At 42.6% G+C, this 15,177-nt stretch overlaps 1 protein-coding gene across 2 annotated transcripts in view; it reads right to left on the bottom strand.

Moving 5' to 3' along the window:
• Positions 1–507: 507 nt before the first annotated feature.
• Positions 508–15,177, bottom strand: part of ssbp4 (single stranded DNA binding protein 4) — an 89,556-nt gene continuing 74,886 nt past the window's right edge. The window contains exons 6-17 of one of the 2 annotated variants that reach the window (XM_085264233.1): positions 14,009–14,092; positions 9,939–10,065; positions 9,734–9,801; positions 8,471–8,535; positions 7,108–7,153; positions 6,971–7,006; positions 6,781–6,835; positions 5,468–5,538; positions 5,168–5,246; positions 4,797–4,825; positions 4,609–4,710; positions 508–3,410 (exon numbers count right to left, since the gene is read on the bottom strand). In XM_085264233.1, coding sequence (XP_085120359.1) covers positions 3,381–3,410; positions 4,609–4,710; positions 4,797–4,825; positions 5,168–5,246; positions 5,468–5,538; positions 6,781–6,835; positions 6,971–7,006; positions 7,108–7,153; positions 8,471–8,535; positions 9,734–9,801; positions 9,939–10,065; positions 14,009–14,092 — 792 coding nt within the window. In that variant the 3' untranslated portion in view covers positions 508–3,380. The remainder of the gene's footprint in view (positions 3,411–4,608; positions 4,711–4,796; positions 4,826–5,167; positions 5,247–5,467; positions 5,539–6,780; positions 6,836–6,970; positions 7,007–7,107; positions 7,154–8,470; positions 8,536–9,733; positions 9,802–9,938; positions 10,066–14,008; positions 14,093–15,177) is intronic. The other variant, XM_085264234.1, reaches the window with a different exon arrangement.

The following is a 15,177-nucleotide window of genomic DNA, read 5'->3' as shown; positions in this document are numbered from 1 at the left end:
TTACATATTCACAATGGCTAGACATGCGTTTCATCCAAACACAAATAAACAATGCTGATGTAAAGTTTTCCAGGAAAAAGATGTTTCCAGTGGAAATATGTTTTTACTGATTAACATCATCACAACCAAGCAAAAGTCTTGAGTCACCCCTCGGGCTTGGTTAATGGGAAATAACTGCAGCACCTTATTCAAACATGTAGAAAACATAGATGGAAATACAGTACAGAAGAGGCTTTAAAGAATTTGGTATGACCACCTATATTCTTCAACACAGCCTGGATTCTCTTGAATGAATCATCTGTAGTCAATGTCAAAAGAAAAACGTAGAAAATTCTTCAGAAAGCCCGCAGGACTATTGCTCAAGCGCAATTTCAAAATATGATAAAAGCCCAGCTCGTTGGAAGCAAAATATGAAGAAACGAGGGATGACTCAAGAGCGATTGCCCGAGACTATATGGAAGATGAGTTAAATGAGCGCTAAGAGGGAGAGAGAGTCAAACAACAAGGAAAAATCAAATGACATTTATTATTGATGCATTGTTTCTTTTTTGATAAGCAAATTATCTGTTTTTCTTTCAGTCTAAAGAAACTTTACAATATAAAGAAACATACAAAGAACATCTTTATTACCTACACAAGACGCCTAAGTCCCTAAGACAAGATTCTGAACTATCCTACCATGAAATACAAAGCAAACCCAAGAGACAGACTGCTTCATATTGAATACTGCCGTGTCATCAGAAAGGACCGTGAACGGTACAGGAGAATCGTTAAACGCCCTTACCCCGATTCCCCACCCCTCCCCGTCTCAATACAACCCCTCCGCCCGACCAGCAAATCTTCCTAATGGTACAGTATTATACATCACAATAGAAGTACAGAGATGGCCGACGATCGATATACACAGAGGACTGAGAGAGGATCAGTGAGAGAGCTTCAAACTATACAACGCTATTACAGGAGCGAATAGCAAAGGACACAGTTTTCCCCATAAGTATTACATTTTGATCTTCTTAATTTAAAATGAGGTTTCCTTAAGTATTTTTTCCTTTTTAAAAGTTTCTTAAATTGATAAAAATCCTTCATATTAAAAACTGCAATATGAGGTCACATGTTTTTTTTTGTGAGAAGATGCCCTTTTTTGTCATTTTTCTGGAAAAACTATTCACACGATTTTTCAAAACCAAAACAGAGGAGTGGAGGGCAGAGCGAGGACGCGGCGGCTCTTTGCTCCTCTCTGTCCCGTCCTCCCCGCCACGCACGCCTTTAGCGTATGGTCTGCATTAAGCGTGTCAATGTATTCTATACATTTAGCCATGTTTACTGTATTCTAGAAATTTAGCCACATGAGCCAAATAGTCAGTGCATCCTTTCACTATGAAAAACATGGACAGATCTATTTATAATTTACTTTCAGCTGTATTCATTGGTAGTGACTGACATATCAAAACATGTCAATGATATCAAAATGCATTATACAGTATTTACAAAAAGGGAAATCAAAGGGTGAGGGGTGTGGAAGGAGGGGGGAGGGGTGCGGGAGGCGTGTGTCACTACATAGGAGGAACACTGGACTGAGTGATTTCCAGGCCACCGACGGCCAGACCCTGGAGATGTCCCTGTTTAACGCTGTGTACAAACTGTTCACATTGATATCAGGAAATTGAGAAGTACATCACCACCACCCATAGAGGCAACGCTGGTTGCTCAGTTGTCGTTGGTTTGAAAACAGCTGCGAAGCAACTGAAAGAAACAGTTCACCCTCTGAACCGGTGACCGCGAGCGTTCATCAGAAACAAATTAAATAGCGTACTGTGTGACATTGACGTTTCTGTGTGCAGATTCTATGGGCTTTATTTTTTTTAATCAATTTCATACATTTGAAATTAAAAACAAAATGGAAACTTATTGATTGCAAGTAATCCTCTTCTTTAGATGGTTTACGATCAACTCCCATCATCAGCGCTCCCACGGGTCCATTATCCCGCACATGTGGGACTCACTGATGGGAACTCCACAGAGGCAGGTATTTAACGCACAGTTAAGAAGGTGGACCCAGCAGGATTTGTGATTTCAACCCAAACGAGTGTCTCCCACATTTGCTTCCAGCCCAAAAGGAGTTGCTGGATGGACCAGAATGAATCCTGGGAGGAGAAAAGGGGCCACTTGGAGTCCATAAAAACAGTGAAATCAAACAAAGCAAGAGGATGAAGGGTAGGGAAACACGTTCCAGGAGTCACAGACGACTTGTAAATAACAAATAATTAAAACAAAAGATAGAAAAGAAAACACAGTACAAGCTAAATATGTTACATTTACAGAAAAGACCCAATCCGTAGAGGAGACGAGTGGATTCACAAAATTTCTGAATTAAAAATGGCAGCTGACAATCACGTCAGGGTGTCATCGGAGCCATTTTCTACCAGCAAAAGAGCAGGAAGCTAGGAGAAGGGTTACTTTTTAAGACAGTACAGTTAGACGTGTGATCGTCAGGTGCATCTACAGACACACTGTACCTGAAAACACAACTCTGTTACCCAGATACTCTTCCCGTGAAGTTTGGGGAACACATTTAGGAGACAAACATTAAAGGAGGTTTGTGACGCGAGGCTGACGGCGGCAGAAACGAGACAAACAACAAATCAAATCACGTAAACAGAAAATCATTGTGCATTTTTCAAGCGTGTGCTTATTCTGTCACCGTCGCTGCTGCTGCTGAGAGAAAATGTGCCCTTTACAGGAAATCATAACTACATTAGTCAAACGATATCAATTATGAAAATTAGAACAATAATATCAGCAACAACAAAAAATACAAACACTGAATGAAAACCGTTCTCGCCCCAAAATGACATCATCAGTTCATCTTTTTTAACCAATCCTGTCACAGGAGCAGAGCTTTTGAAATGAGGGCTCTCGGCCCTGGGTCGGAGGACTGCTGCGCGCCCTCGTCAGTTTTAATCAGCTTGATGTGAGAACAGGGTGACGGCGGGGCGGAGCTGAATGCGAAGGGGCGTCTCGTTTGGGCCTGGATGTCACCCACTAGGGCAGGTTTCGGATGCGAGAAAGACACGCTAGGGGCAGGTTCGCGGTCTCACGGCGCTCGGACCCTCGACGGGGCGAAGACGAGATCCTTCCTGCTACTCGGAGGCCTTTTCATGTTCTTACACCCAGTTTGGAGGTGTTGGTGGGATGGGGGGCCTTGAGGCGAATCCTGCTTTCCAGGGGAATCCCCAGGGGCTGTGTGGCACAGCACACCATCCACGAATAGGAGGAAGAGGAGGAGGGTAATGCAAGACGCATCAGGGTGGACGGGAAAGGGAGGTTGAGATAAAGGGAGATGAAAAAGTAAAATAAAATAAAAGATTAAAAAAAAAAAATCACACACTCATCGTCATGTTGGGTGAATACTGTAAAGAGAGAGAAAAAGAGAGCAAGAGAGAAAAGATAAGCTAATACTATATTTAACTTGTTCCACTATCCAGTTGAATATAAAAGCAGTTCAGCTACTTAAACTAAATGCCATGTCAAATCCACCAGCCTTCAGCAGCAAACAGTACACAAAGCTCCTTTTAGTTTATTCTGTATGTCAGTAAACTCAGCAAGCAGAGCGAAGCCCAGCCCAGAGAGAAAATGTGAGGGAATTTCAGATCACAGTGACGGTACAGTCTGACATTAATCACGCTACGGCAATCGCTCCATGCACCAGAGAAGGCATGATGTGTGTTATTGTCCATGCTTGTGTGTGTGCATGCTGTGTTTCTGCGAGAGAGTCGGACAAAGCTGGGAACATGGGGCGTGACACGAAGGACTGTGCAGGGGGCAGATTTCCAAACCGTGGAGACTTTTGTGTGCAAAACAACACGGTGTTAATTTAGCTCTTATCATCGTAAAGCAAGGCAGCACTACAAGGTTTCCTGACAGCTAACTCATAAGTTCACAGGAGACTGTGATTAACATGCACGGATCAGTAAAAATACAATAAAACTAATAAAACTAACAAACACCAGCAGCAGGATATGGATCATCTGTGGCATCTGAACACAGATTTGAACTGAGCAATGAGGAAATGAAAGGTTTTCATTGCTCTGTCTCTTAATGTTAACAAAAATAAGCCAAATAAGTCCAGTCTAAGCTACGTCTAAGCTTGTAGTAACACTGAGGCCCTCCATATTTAAAAATCACAGCTCTCAGCTCAGCCACATATCTGCACCAAGGTGAGATTTCACGCTGACAGAAGATTTTTGTGCCGTTACACTCTCCACCCTGAGTTTTCATAGTAAAACATCTTCAAAGCTCTCAGTCTGTTAACATAAGGATGTTCTGGAGCAAAAGGAGTAGTTTCACGTGACTGTCATGTCTTAATTTTGAAAAACGTCTCACTTCAGTCTGGTGGTAAATGAGTCCTGCCTGAGACGGCAGGGGACTTGCCAGCTTTCTAAAATGGATCACTTCAGACCTCCATCTATATTTGTCTTTAGAAAACCATCCCCCAGGTTGCCGTGGACAATTGGCAGCTACGATCATCTAACGTGGAGGGCGTGAGTGAGTCTCATGCCGGCGGGAATCTGTGTCAAACACTTTGAGGGTTTTTTTTTTTTTACTCACACTTTCACTTTGGAATGGGTTTAAAAAGTTGCCTGCCATCTCGCCGTCATCCCGCGGAGTGCCGGGAGGATTGTTCATGCCTGCCATATTGTTGGGAGAATTCTACAAACGTGGACGAAACGCACCAATGAGAATAAAGAACTCATACAGACGGACAAAGAGAGATACGCAGGCATGGACAGTCTTACCTTTGGCAACCCATCCATGTCACCAGAGCCTGCATTAGAAAAGGAAAAAGAAAAACAGTGTCAGTGCAGGATATCCAGAGCTAGCAGAAATTGCTTGCACTTAAACAACTAATGGCTTTTAATTAAGCTATTTGTTACACATACAGATGAGCACTAACTCAGCTGGCTTCACCAATCATGTCTCATACATCAACAGGATCAATTGGCCTAACTCACTGCCCCACTAATCAATTTTCCCTTTGCTCAATACTGAGACAACACTTCCTTGATCTGCCATTAGAGGGCAGAGTCCACCTTCTAAAAGCTTTTGAGTGTCATAAGATTCAGTGTATGGGCTCATAGCTTACTGTACCGCATCTTTAGGTACGCACCTAGTGATCCATTCATATGATGCTGATCCATAGCACCCATTCCACCCATGGGCCCATCGGGACCTGGTCCCATTGGGAACTAAAACAAAAAACAGACACGTCGGTTATTTTTATTTCTATAGTCCAATATAATAGATCAAAAATTACCATCAGAGGGTTTTAAGACAAAACAGCTACAGCTAAATAAGGTACTGTCTCTCAGTATTTTTGCAGCTTGGGGAACACGACATGTTAGCTGACTGGTTTATAAAAAGGAAAATAAATAAATATATGAAAACTGAGCCAAACGTCGATACGTACATTAGGTCTATTACCACCAGGGCCGATGGGGTTCATCATTGTGTAGATGTTTTCGCTTGAATTTGTTGAATCTACGAACAGAAGAGCAGGTGGATGTTTAGGCTCTCTGTGCTTCACTCCTCCCAGACTGGGAAGCACTTACAGGTAAACTGCCTCTTTTTATATGCAAAATCCATGAAAAATTATTGAAAGAAGTTTTGGTCCTTGAGGTAAAGAATGGGGAAAACTGAAGACACATAGGCAGCAACAATTTTACCATTGGTGTAATAGTTTCTGCTACAGTACAGGACAAAGACCACCACCGAAGAAGAAATTGAAAAAACATCAGTTCCTCTTTCTGCCAGTCAATGCACTCGCTGCTCTCTGCAACGCACAGTCAAAGAAACCCATCTTATTCCTGTAACAAGAAGATTAGTTGTTATACGGACACCCTGGTAACTTGGCATCAACCAGTACACGCTGTGTCGCTCCTCGCGTGCGAGTCGGTCTGTTCTTAAAAGATTCAGAAGAGTGAGGTGACCTTGATCTGACATTGCAGGTAGAAATTTGTGAGCAGATAACTGAGAAAAGCACGAGAAAGATGAATGACGAGCTGAAAGACGAGGAGCAGAGATGGACAGAGCGCATGCACGGCACATGGGGTAGAGAAATCTTGCCCATTAGCGTTCCTGAATGCGGCTTTTGTTGTCGTGACTGGAGGAAGGGGGCTAATTCCAGAGTGAGGTGAGCACTTTTGTGTGTGTGTGACTGCAGTGGAATATGTTTTCCTTCTCAGTGTAGGTGCGAACAGGACTGCAAAGGGCTGCCCCGCAACATATCACAATAGCGGCGTGCATATAACACAAAAAGAAGCTTTTCACAGGCCATCAGAAACAGAACATCTACAGGACAACCGCCCGCAGCGTTTTGTTTGCAGTCAATCCTCCACAGAGACACCTTATTGATGGGTCAGACCTGAAAGGGATTAGTCAGTTGATTGTATGCCTCTGCTTCCACTCGAGTATTTTTCACTCTATGCCTTAAGTTAAAAAAAAAAAAAAAAGTGTGACAAAGGATTTTTCATGAACATCACATTTAAGAGTTCCAACAAAAGCACATTCAGTGCAATATATATTTTCTTCCATTTTTCAGTGTTTTACACTTAAAACTCCTCCTAAAGGCTCAATTCTTCACGTATTTAGAGCCCGATCTGTCTCCCAAAGAGAAATGTGTATCTGACGGAGAACACGTTTGATGTTTCTTAGACAAACCCTCCTTCAGTGAGCACTGGATCAAAGCAGAAACCAGAAGGGAAACTGAAATGTATAACTCACCTCCAGGGCTAGGCATGATGGGAGTTCCTGGTGGGCCGCCTCCCCCCGGAGGACCCTGAGGGGTGAGAGCAAGCGAGGGAGAGAAATGAGCACCGAGTGCATCTAGATGGCAGCGCGCCTGTTAGATATCACAGCGTGACAGGTAATTTATGGCCCGTGGTCGAACACGAGTTCGTGACGGGACACTTACCACATAGTTGCCTGGAGATGAAGATGAATAAGCTATCTGTGGGGAGGAGAGACCCGGGGTGAAACACAACATGAAGCACAGTTATTGTAAATGCACTCGGTCACGTGGACGTGAAGATGTGAGAGGGTGTGACTCACTGAGTTGGTGTTGGGGTTCGGCCACGGACCTCTTCCGCCAGGACCCCTGAAATGCAGAGAGGTACGAGGATAAAGGGGAGGTTTTATTATTTGTTATGTACGTGGACTCTAGAGATTATTGCAAAAGTAGAGTTCATCAGCTGACGTGCAGAAATGATCTAGAAACCTGCCTGTTCTGCTTTCTGGGAACTTTATTGAGGGACTTTTTTATTGGCGTGACGGTCAGTCACAGGACAAGCATTGAGACTCTGAAACAGAAGACGACTTGTTGTTTTTTTAGTGCCACGTTTACTCTTTGGGGTTGAAAGTTCATTGACTGTTTCTGTGCAGCCACACTAACGTGGATCACACCTTCCTGGAGAATTATCATCTCCAATCTGCCTTTTGTCGAAAGAAACTCTATGAAAGAAAAGGTGTCTGAGCTACATGTTTCTGCTCCACAAAATAATTCCACTTTTGCAAAGTTTCTATTTGGCATCGGTAAATACCACAGCACAGAGACTGTTCTTTCGAAGGTCACCAGCGATCTCCCAGTGGCTTCTGAGCAGGCATGTGCTCTTTATCTGGCACCGCTGGACTCGAGCGCAGCATTGGACACAATTGATCACAGTACTTTTTACAAACTCTGGTGCCTTGTGGGTGTCTGGCTCAGCTTTATAATGATTTTCACATTATCTCTCAAACAGGCTGCACCTATCAATAACTACTATGTCTCTTTATCCACACTCATAAAGCACGGTGTGGCTCGGGGCTCATTTGTAGCTGCAGTATGATTTTACATACGTCCCCCGTGTCACAGCATTCATGGTTACTGGATTTCTTTCCGTATTTTTACTGATGACACTCTGTTGTACTTCCCTCTTAGGCCCAGTGACTTTGAAGTGCAGAGCTCCTGCAGGACGTCTTAAAACTCACGTGCATGCGCATTATGAGGAAAATGCCCTGTAACCCTATACAGCACTATTTTATTTAATTCTTCTCATTTGAAATTTCTTTGCCGTATGCGTCGGTGCCTAGCCTGAGACCTATTGTGTCAGGGTCAGAGTAAAGCCAGGATACAAGGCCTCTGATGTCGGTGACATCTTTTAAGTCTGTGTTTATCAGAGAGCTTATCCTGACTTTCTACTTTTACCTTAAACCAGTGTAAGTCTTTATATCTCTTTTCAGTGTAAGTCTTTTTTCTGCCTGATTGTTCTGTGGGATGTTTCTTCTTCCCTCATCTGTCACCAAGCTGGTTTGAGAGGAAATTGGGGGGTTCTAATATATTAGTACTATTTTTGCCTGTTATTTAGATGATGTAAACATTATCATATAGAAGTATATACAGAATTTACAGCCATAAAAAGAAAAACAGTCTACTAACATGTTCATGCCGGGCATCCCTGGCCCCATGGAGTTTGGAGGAGGCCTCATCCCTCCGCCATAGTTCTGCACAAAGAGATGAACACACAGTCAGCACAGAGCCTCGCACCTGCTCTGTGTAAAGGTTTGAATCTTAATGAAGGTCAGCGACGATCATGTCTCCCACTAACTAGTGTTTAATTATGTGGATGTATGAGCTGTGTGTGGGCTGCGCGTGAAAGAGGACAGCTGTGTGTGGAAGAGCCTGCGCACTCTGCACATGTTGTGAGTCTCTGTATACAGTAAGTGTCTCTATGTGTGCGCGCCCTCCCGCGTGTTTGCGTGTATGTTTTCATCGCTGCCCAGTGGGCTGCTTTGGCTGGCGCTACACGTGTGTCTTTGGACACGTGTGTGTGTGTGTGTGTGTGTGTGTGTGTGTATGACTGAGTGAGTGAGTAGGGGGGCAGGCCAGAGAGCAGCTCCACTCAGAGGAAGAGTTTTGTTCAGCAGACGATTACACTTGTCGAGCAGATGCCACACCAGCTGCTGGTACGCTCACTGCCAAAGTCACCGAGCCAGGGTGGCACAGAGAGGGGACGAAGGGCACGGGGAGAGAGTGTGCGTGTGTGTGTGTGCGCGCGGTGGCTGGGTGCAGAATGAAGCAGCTGTCTTATAATGGTAATTCAAAAGGACGCTGCTGTTTAAGCATCTTATGTATTAGAAAAAACAACATTAACACAAATCAAAGTGATAAAAGGAAACCGACAGCACCGTCTTTGGCACCACTTTTAAAAAAATATGTGTTGGTGGTGGCTTGCTCATAGCACTCTAAGCATTCAGTCTCTGTCTCTCTAGGTGGGAGTCAGCAAGTAGGATTTAACATGTAGAACTGGCGTTAGCAGTGGGTGGGCTCTGGTCGCAGCCAAGATCGGCGTCAGAGCGCTTCTGACATTTAAAGGCAAAGTTAAGAGATTGGCAGAACCAAAATTCCTGCTCAGCAAAGGAGAAGGATTATCTGCATGCTGTTTATAGATTGCTGCTTTGACATTATAGCTGTTTTTTATGGAAGCCCCTAATGAAGGGCAACCAAACACAGAGTTTGCTCATAAACTAAAGACCAGGCACCAAACCTGGCTGTGTGGCAGCTGCTGAGTGGGAGTGCAGTGGGCTGGTGGAGCTGAAGGACACTATCCACTGTTGTGACTTGCTTTAGTAACGGGGCCCTTTGTGTTTTACTCTATATGACTAATTTGGTCGTTTGTGTAAAAAAACACTGGTGGTTTACCTGTGGGCCCATGCCTCCCATGCCTCGGGGGGGATTCATTCTCATTGGACCGCCCATGTTTGGATGTCCTGTGATAAAACAGAATGTTGGCATGGCAGCACCACTTGGATCAATAACAAATCAATACAGGAGGAAGAAAGAAGATTCTCATTTAGAAGCCAATATAAAGTTTCTCTTCAAAACAGCACACTATGGCCGTCAGTACCTTGAGGTCGGGTGGGGTCCAGGCTGTTTGGAAGGAGAGGCTGTGACCCGGGGATGCTCCCGGGAGGCTGATTTGGCATACGGAGGGAAGGCCTTGGGCCACCTGGGTACCGTGGAGACATGAATGGCTGCAGAAAGGACAAGCGAAGAAAAAAACAACAACTTTATTCCAGGTGATGGCAAACATAAGGCCTGGGGGCCAGAAGTGGTCAGTCAAAAACTCATATTCGGCCCGCCGGACAGCTTTGGAAAATGTGAAAGATGCCATACGTTTTGGAATTTTAACTGTATTTTCAGATATTTTGCAGCTTTTCCTTCTCCATGGCCACTCATACTAAACCAAAGTAAATAAACAATGAAATGGCAGTTTTTTTGCTTTCTACTATACAAATTCAGGATTCAGGATCTGGCCCAATTCAGAACAAAATGGGCTCTACGTGGCCCACAATATGAAATAATAATGATCAGAAGCCAAAACACTAACACACATGTACATTTCTTGACTGAGAGTCCTTCAAATATGTTTGTGCTAATGACAACACAAAGCTACGGTTATGCCCCAAAACACAAAGAAGCCACAGTGCAGTTAGTGCAGAATGTGGCTTCAGTTTAATGAAATCAGCATAGAAAGAAAAGCAATTTAAAGGGACTGGCACGATTAGATATTAACATAATGTATCAAGTAAATAAAACAAACAAGGTAATCATAAGGATATTATGACAATATTTATTTATAGCAGGGCTTGTAAAACGACTGCAGCGGGAGGCATTAAACACACGACGGAAATTAAATTGAGATAAAACGATAGAAAGTGCTGCACATATTAAAAATACACAAAACATCACAGTACACATGTCTCAGCATGCCACCGTCATTACCAGCTTAGCGAACATCAGATTCTGCTTTTAAAACACTGCATCCATAAATCACAGTGTACGCTGCCTTTTGGTGCTTCTGATTGAGAACTAATAAACACAGATCTCTATAAAAAATTTAACTGTGCTGGCCAAAGTTCTTGAAGCTCTTGTGTGTGAGCAGTTAAAGGAGTTTTTGCACATCAATGCCATTTTATCTGAATATCAATCAGGCTTTAGGAAGAATCACAGTACTATCACAGCTGCAATTAGAGTGGTAAATGATATTACTATTGCACTTGATAAAAAACAACACTGTGCATCCCTTTTTATTGATTTGTCAAAAGCATTTGACACTGTTGATCATTGTATTTTAAAACTTAGACTCTTCCAGTCAAGACTCTCTGAGAGAGCAGTGGCATGGTTCTCAAACTACCTCAGTAACAGGACTCAGTGCATTAAATCTGACGGTCTATGTTCTGACTTTGTTACAGTGCACAGCGGAGTGCCACAGGGTTCTGTATTAGGTCCCCTTCTATTTATCATTTACGTAAACAATCTTAGTCTACATGTGCCAGATGCAAACTTGCACTTCTATGCTGATGATACAGTTATTTACAGCTGTGGTTCAACTCTTGTCCAAGCCATCGACTCCTTGCAGAAAGCCTTTTCTGCTGTCCAGCACTCATTACATCAGCTTAAACTTGTTCTCAACGCAGACAAAACAAAGCTCATGTTGTTTTCTAAATCAAGGAGACGAGCCCAAACAATCCCATCAGTAACCACTCTTGAAGGTAATAAAATAGAGTTGGTTCACACCTATAAATATCTGGGAATCTTAATTGATGACTCGCTTACCTTCAAACCACATGTAGAGAATCTTGTGAAAAACCTGAAGTTAAAACTGAGATTTTATTTTCAAAATAAGTTGTGTTTCTCTTTTAATACAAAGAAGCGGCTTGTTGCTGCAACATTCTTGCCTGTGCTGGATTATGGTGATATTCTATATATGAATGCTTCTGCTCAATGTCTTCGAATGGTTGATTCTGTGTATCATGCTTGTCTGAGGTTCATCACTAACTGTAAATTTCAGACTCACCACTGTGAGTTATACTCTCAGGTAGGATGGCCTGCTTTGGTAAGTCGGAGGAACTCTCATTTATACAGTTTTATATATAAGGCGATACTTGGGTTGCTGCCTTCTTATATATGTTCCCTGCTTGTAATGAAACATGCTGGTCGGTATTCTCTTCGTCCGCATGGTTACTTGTTGCTTTCTGTTCCATTTGCCCGAACTGAACTTGGTAAAAGAGCTTTTGTCCATTTAGCACCCTCGGCCTGGAACAAACTGCAGAAGGAATGGAAAATGACTGAATTCATTTCATTAAGTGATTTTAAATCTAAACTACGAATCCTTGAGGCCAAGTCCATAACATGCAACTGTTTCAATTAGATTGATTGTCATTTTAACTGACTTTTTATTTTATTTGAATTTTATTTTTATTTTATTTGTATTCTTTCACTTATTGTTGCATGTGTGTTGTTGCTGCCTGTTTTTGAGTAATTTCTGTAACTGTGAGACATCTGCTGCTGCCTATCTTGGCCAGGTCTCCCTTGAAAAAGAGGTTTTTAATCTCAATGGGATCTTCCTGGTTAAATAAAGGTTAATAAATAAATAATAAATAACTGATTTTATGATAATAATATCATTTCAACCAGCTTCTATTAGTCTCTCAAAATGTGTACAAATGTGCTCTCTGGAAGCAAGAATACTTCCATGTAAAATAGATTAGTCATATGTTTCCCCTCAGGTGAGAGCCAAACTGTTCTTGACAAGTGACACTTTGAAATGACATAAGGCACAAGATGATTAGCAAACCTGACTCTCTATAGCTGACCTTCTCATGTTTGAGGCTTTATCTTTGGATGTCAACAGGGGGAGCTATTGCGCTGAAGAACAATGTGCATGCTGTATTTTTGTTCTGTTTCCAAGTAAGGAGGGGCTTGTTGTTAAGTTTTGGAAAGTAAGACCTCAGGTGATAAATGCCATTAGGATAAAGGTAAAGGGGAAGTTAGGAAGATGGGGAAAAAAACACATGCAGGATAGAGATCTGGACCAGAAGAACAATACAAGGACAATAATGTTGCAGCGGGTGGGGGGGCATTAACATCACACGGCTGGATGAAAGCAGTAGTTCTACACCCCATCTCTGTTTCTGTGCCATTCGGTGGTGGACATTTTACTACCGACCTCGCATACGCAGGCAGTCTAGCTACAAAGATTCTGCCTGGATTGCGTGATTCATACCAGAAACCTAAGACACGTTCACTATGTTTCAGCAGAGAGGGGACAAGACAAGGCTGGCCGGGACATGCATTACAGAGCCGGCGCACAACTAGTGAATAATGTAAAACACCAGAGACAGATGGTTTTCAGAATTACCTTTGAGAATACGTTGCTACAACTACAAATATCCACGCCCGGTGGACCACATTTCGATGTTAGACGATAAGAATTAATTCAAAAGTCAGTCCAACTATTTTAGTATCAAGAGGAAACGTGCAGATTTGAATGCTGATTGGGTAAGACTTGGGTGTTTTGGTCACGGAGCATGAGCCGCATGATGTTTGTATCATCATCTTATCACAGAGATAAGCACACACAACACAAATACAGCATGAGACTGCATTTAAATTCTAATTATGTGCTACATGTTTTGTGTGTCGCCGGGTGTGTGCGGTTGGAGCAAGTGGAAGATGAGTTATATAATAACAATTAGTCCTCGAAGTGAGAACCGACTCACTACCGTTTTCATTTGTACCCTCGTCACCTAAGTCGGCTTTCTCTTCGGCTCCTCTTCTCTCCTCCTTTGACCGTGTTGTGGTGGGTTTGTGCATGAAGAGCTGCACAATGTCAGGCTGTGCTGCAATATTAATGGTCTATTGATGGACTACGGGATGGTGAGTGCTGGGCTGAGGAAGAGAGGAGGCCCTCCAGATGCACCTCCGCTCTTTACAGCTGGGCCAACACAGCTAAATTATTCATCCAATCCACCATTGTGGATGCTGCCCGTCCTGCCTGTTAGCACAAGGGACCTGTGTGTGGTTTGTACACTTTTCACTGTTATTTGAGCGAGTGAGCGAGTGGAATCAAGGGTAGGCTCAAGAAGGAACCTACAAGCAAAGTGACAGACTGGATAAATGTTTGGTTCTTACCTGTCCATGAGGTCCCATCATGGGATTAGTGGGGTTATGTGGAGGAGGCTGCGTGTGAGGTGAAGGTTGAGATCCTGGGGGACCCTGGTGAAGAACAGATTTAAAGTTGTTTAAAAAACGAGCTTCAAGAATGTAATGAATGCAAATCTTTCTGGGGAAACATTATTAGCGCAATCAACCTTCAATAAATCACTTTTAATGTAAGTACTGCAGTTATAGGTTTGGTTTAGTTTTGCTTGGCCAGATTTTAGGAAATCTATCAGCGGCACTCCATCAGGGCAAGCAAGGCAAGCAGTGCTTGAACAGTGAAATCTAAAAGCAGAGATCAATCAAATCCTGAAACCAATCTCTCTTATTTTAAACAACTTTCTGTCTACAGCTTCTCATCTGTTTGCATCCATCTATCTACTTATCCAGGTTCAGGTCAGGAGTCTAAGCAGAGAAACTCACACTTCTGTCACTCTGGCTAACTCTTCCAGCTCATCTGAGGGGACACAGAGGCGTTCGCAGTCCATACGACACATAGACAATCTGCTGCTGACTCTGCTTTCACTGCTCTGAGATCAGTTTCAATCTGCCTGTTTGTTTAGCAACTAAACAAACCTTCTGTGATTTATCATCAGATTTATCATTTTCTCTTACTAACCACCGATACCAACAAGTGTAATTTAGAGGGGTTAGAGTGCAATGTGAAGAAGTTTAACAGGTAAGGCAGATTAGAATCTCTGAGAAATCATTTGTTTATACAGTTTATATAAAAAAAACAATCAACAATGGAGGCAATCACTAAGTGGTGATTACTCATGGCCCTCATTGCTCAAGCGTTTTAATTTAATATACTAAATGCAATATACTTAGCATATAGTATTTACAACATTTAAAATTCACCCAACCTTAAACACCTACAGCAATAACATTCACATCCATCATATGGATGTTATATTAACATCCATATAACATGTTCGGGAATGTTTTTCTGCACACTAAGTACTTTTACTTTTGATACTTTATTTACCATTGCCAATAATAGAGTTTGGTAATTGCTGACATTTTTTTAATAATATTTCTTCTTGCTTTCAATAAAGGAAAATTCCTTAGGAATTCGCGGGAACTCAGCGAATCCCAAAAAGTTTGATGACACTACAGACGTAAGTACAATATTTTAGAAT

Source organism: Mchenga conophoros, linkage group LG23 (genome assembly GCF_057382185.1).
Source record: "Mchenga conophoros isolate Kocher_MC1m ecotype Shallow Benthic linkage group LG23, M_conophoros_male_GT1.1, whole genome shotgun sequence".
NCBI classification, from domain to species: domain Eukaryota; kingdom Metazoa; phylum Chordata; class Actinopteri; order Cichliformes; family Cichlidae; genus Mchenga; species Mchenga conophoros.
The sequence above is the reverse complement of the archived record's forward strand: the minus strand, read 5'-3'. Positions and strand labels throughout refer to the sequence as shown.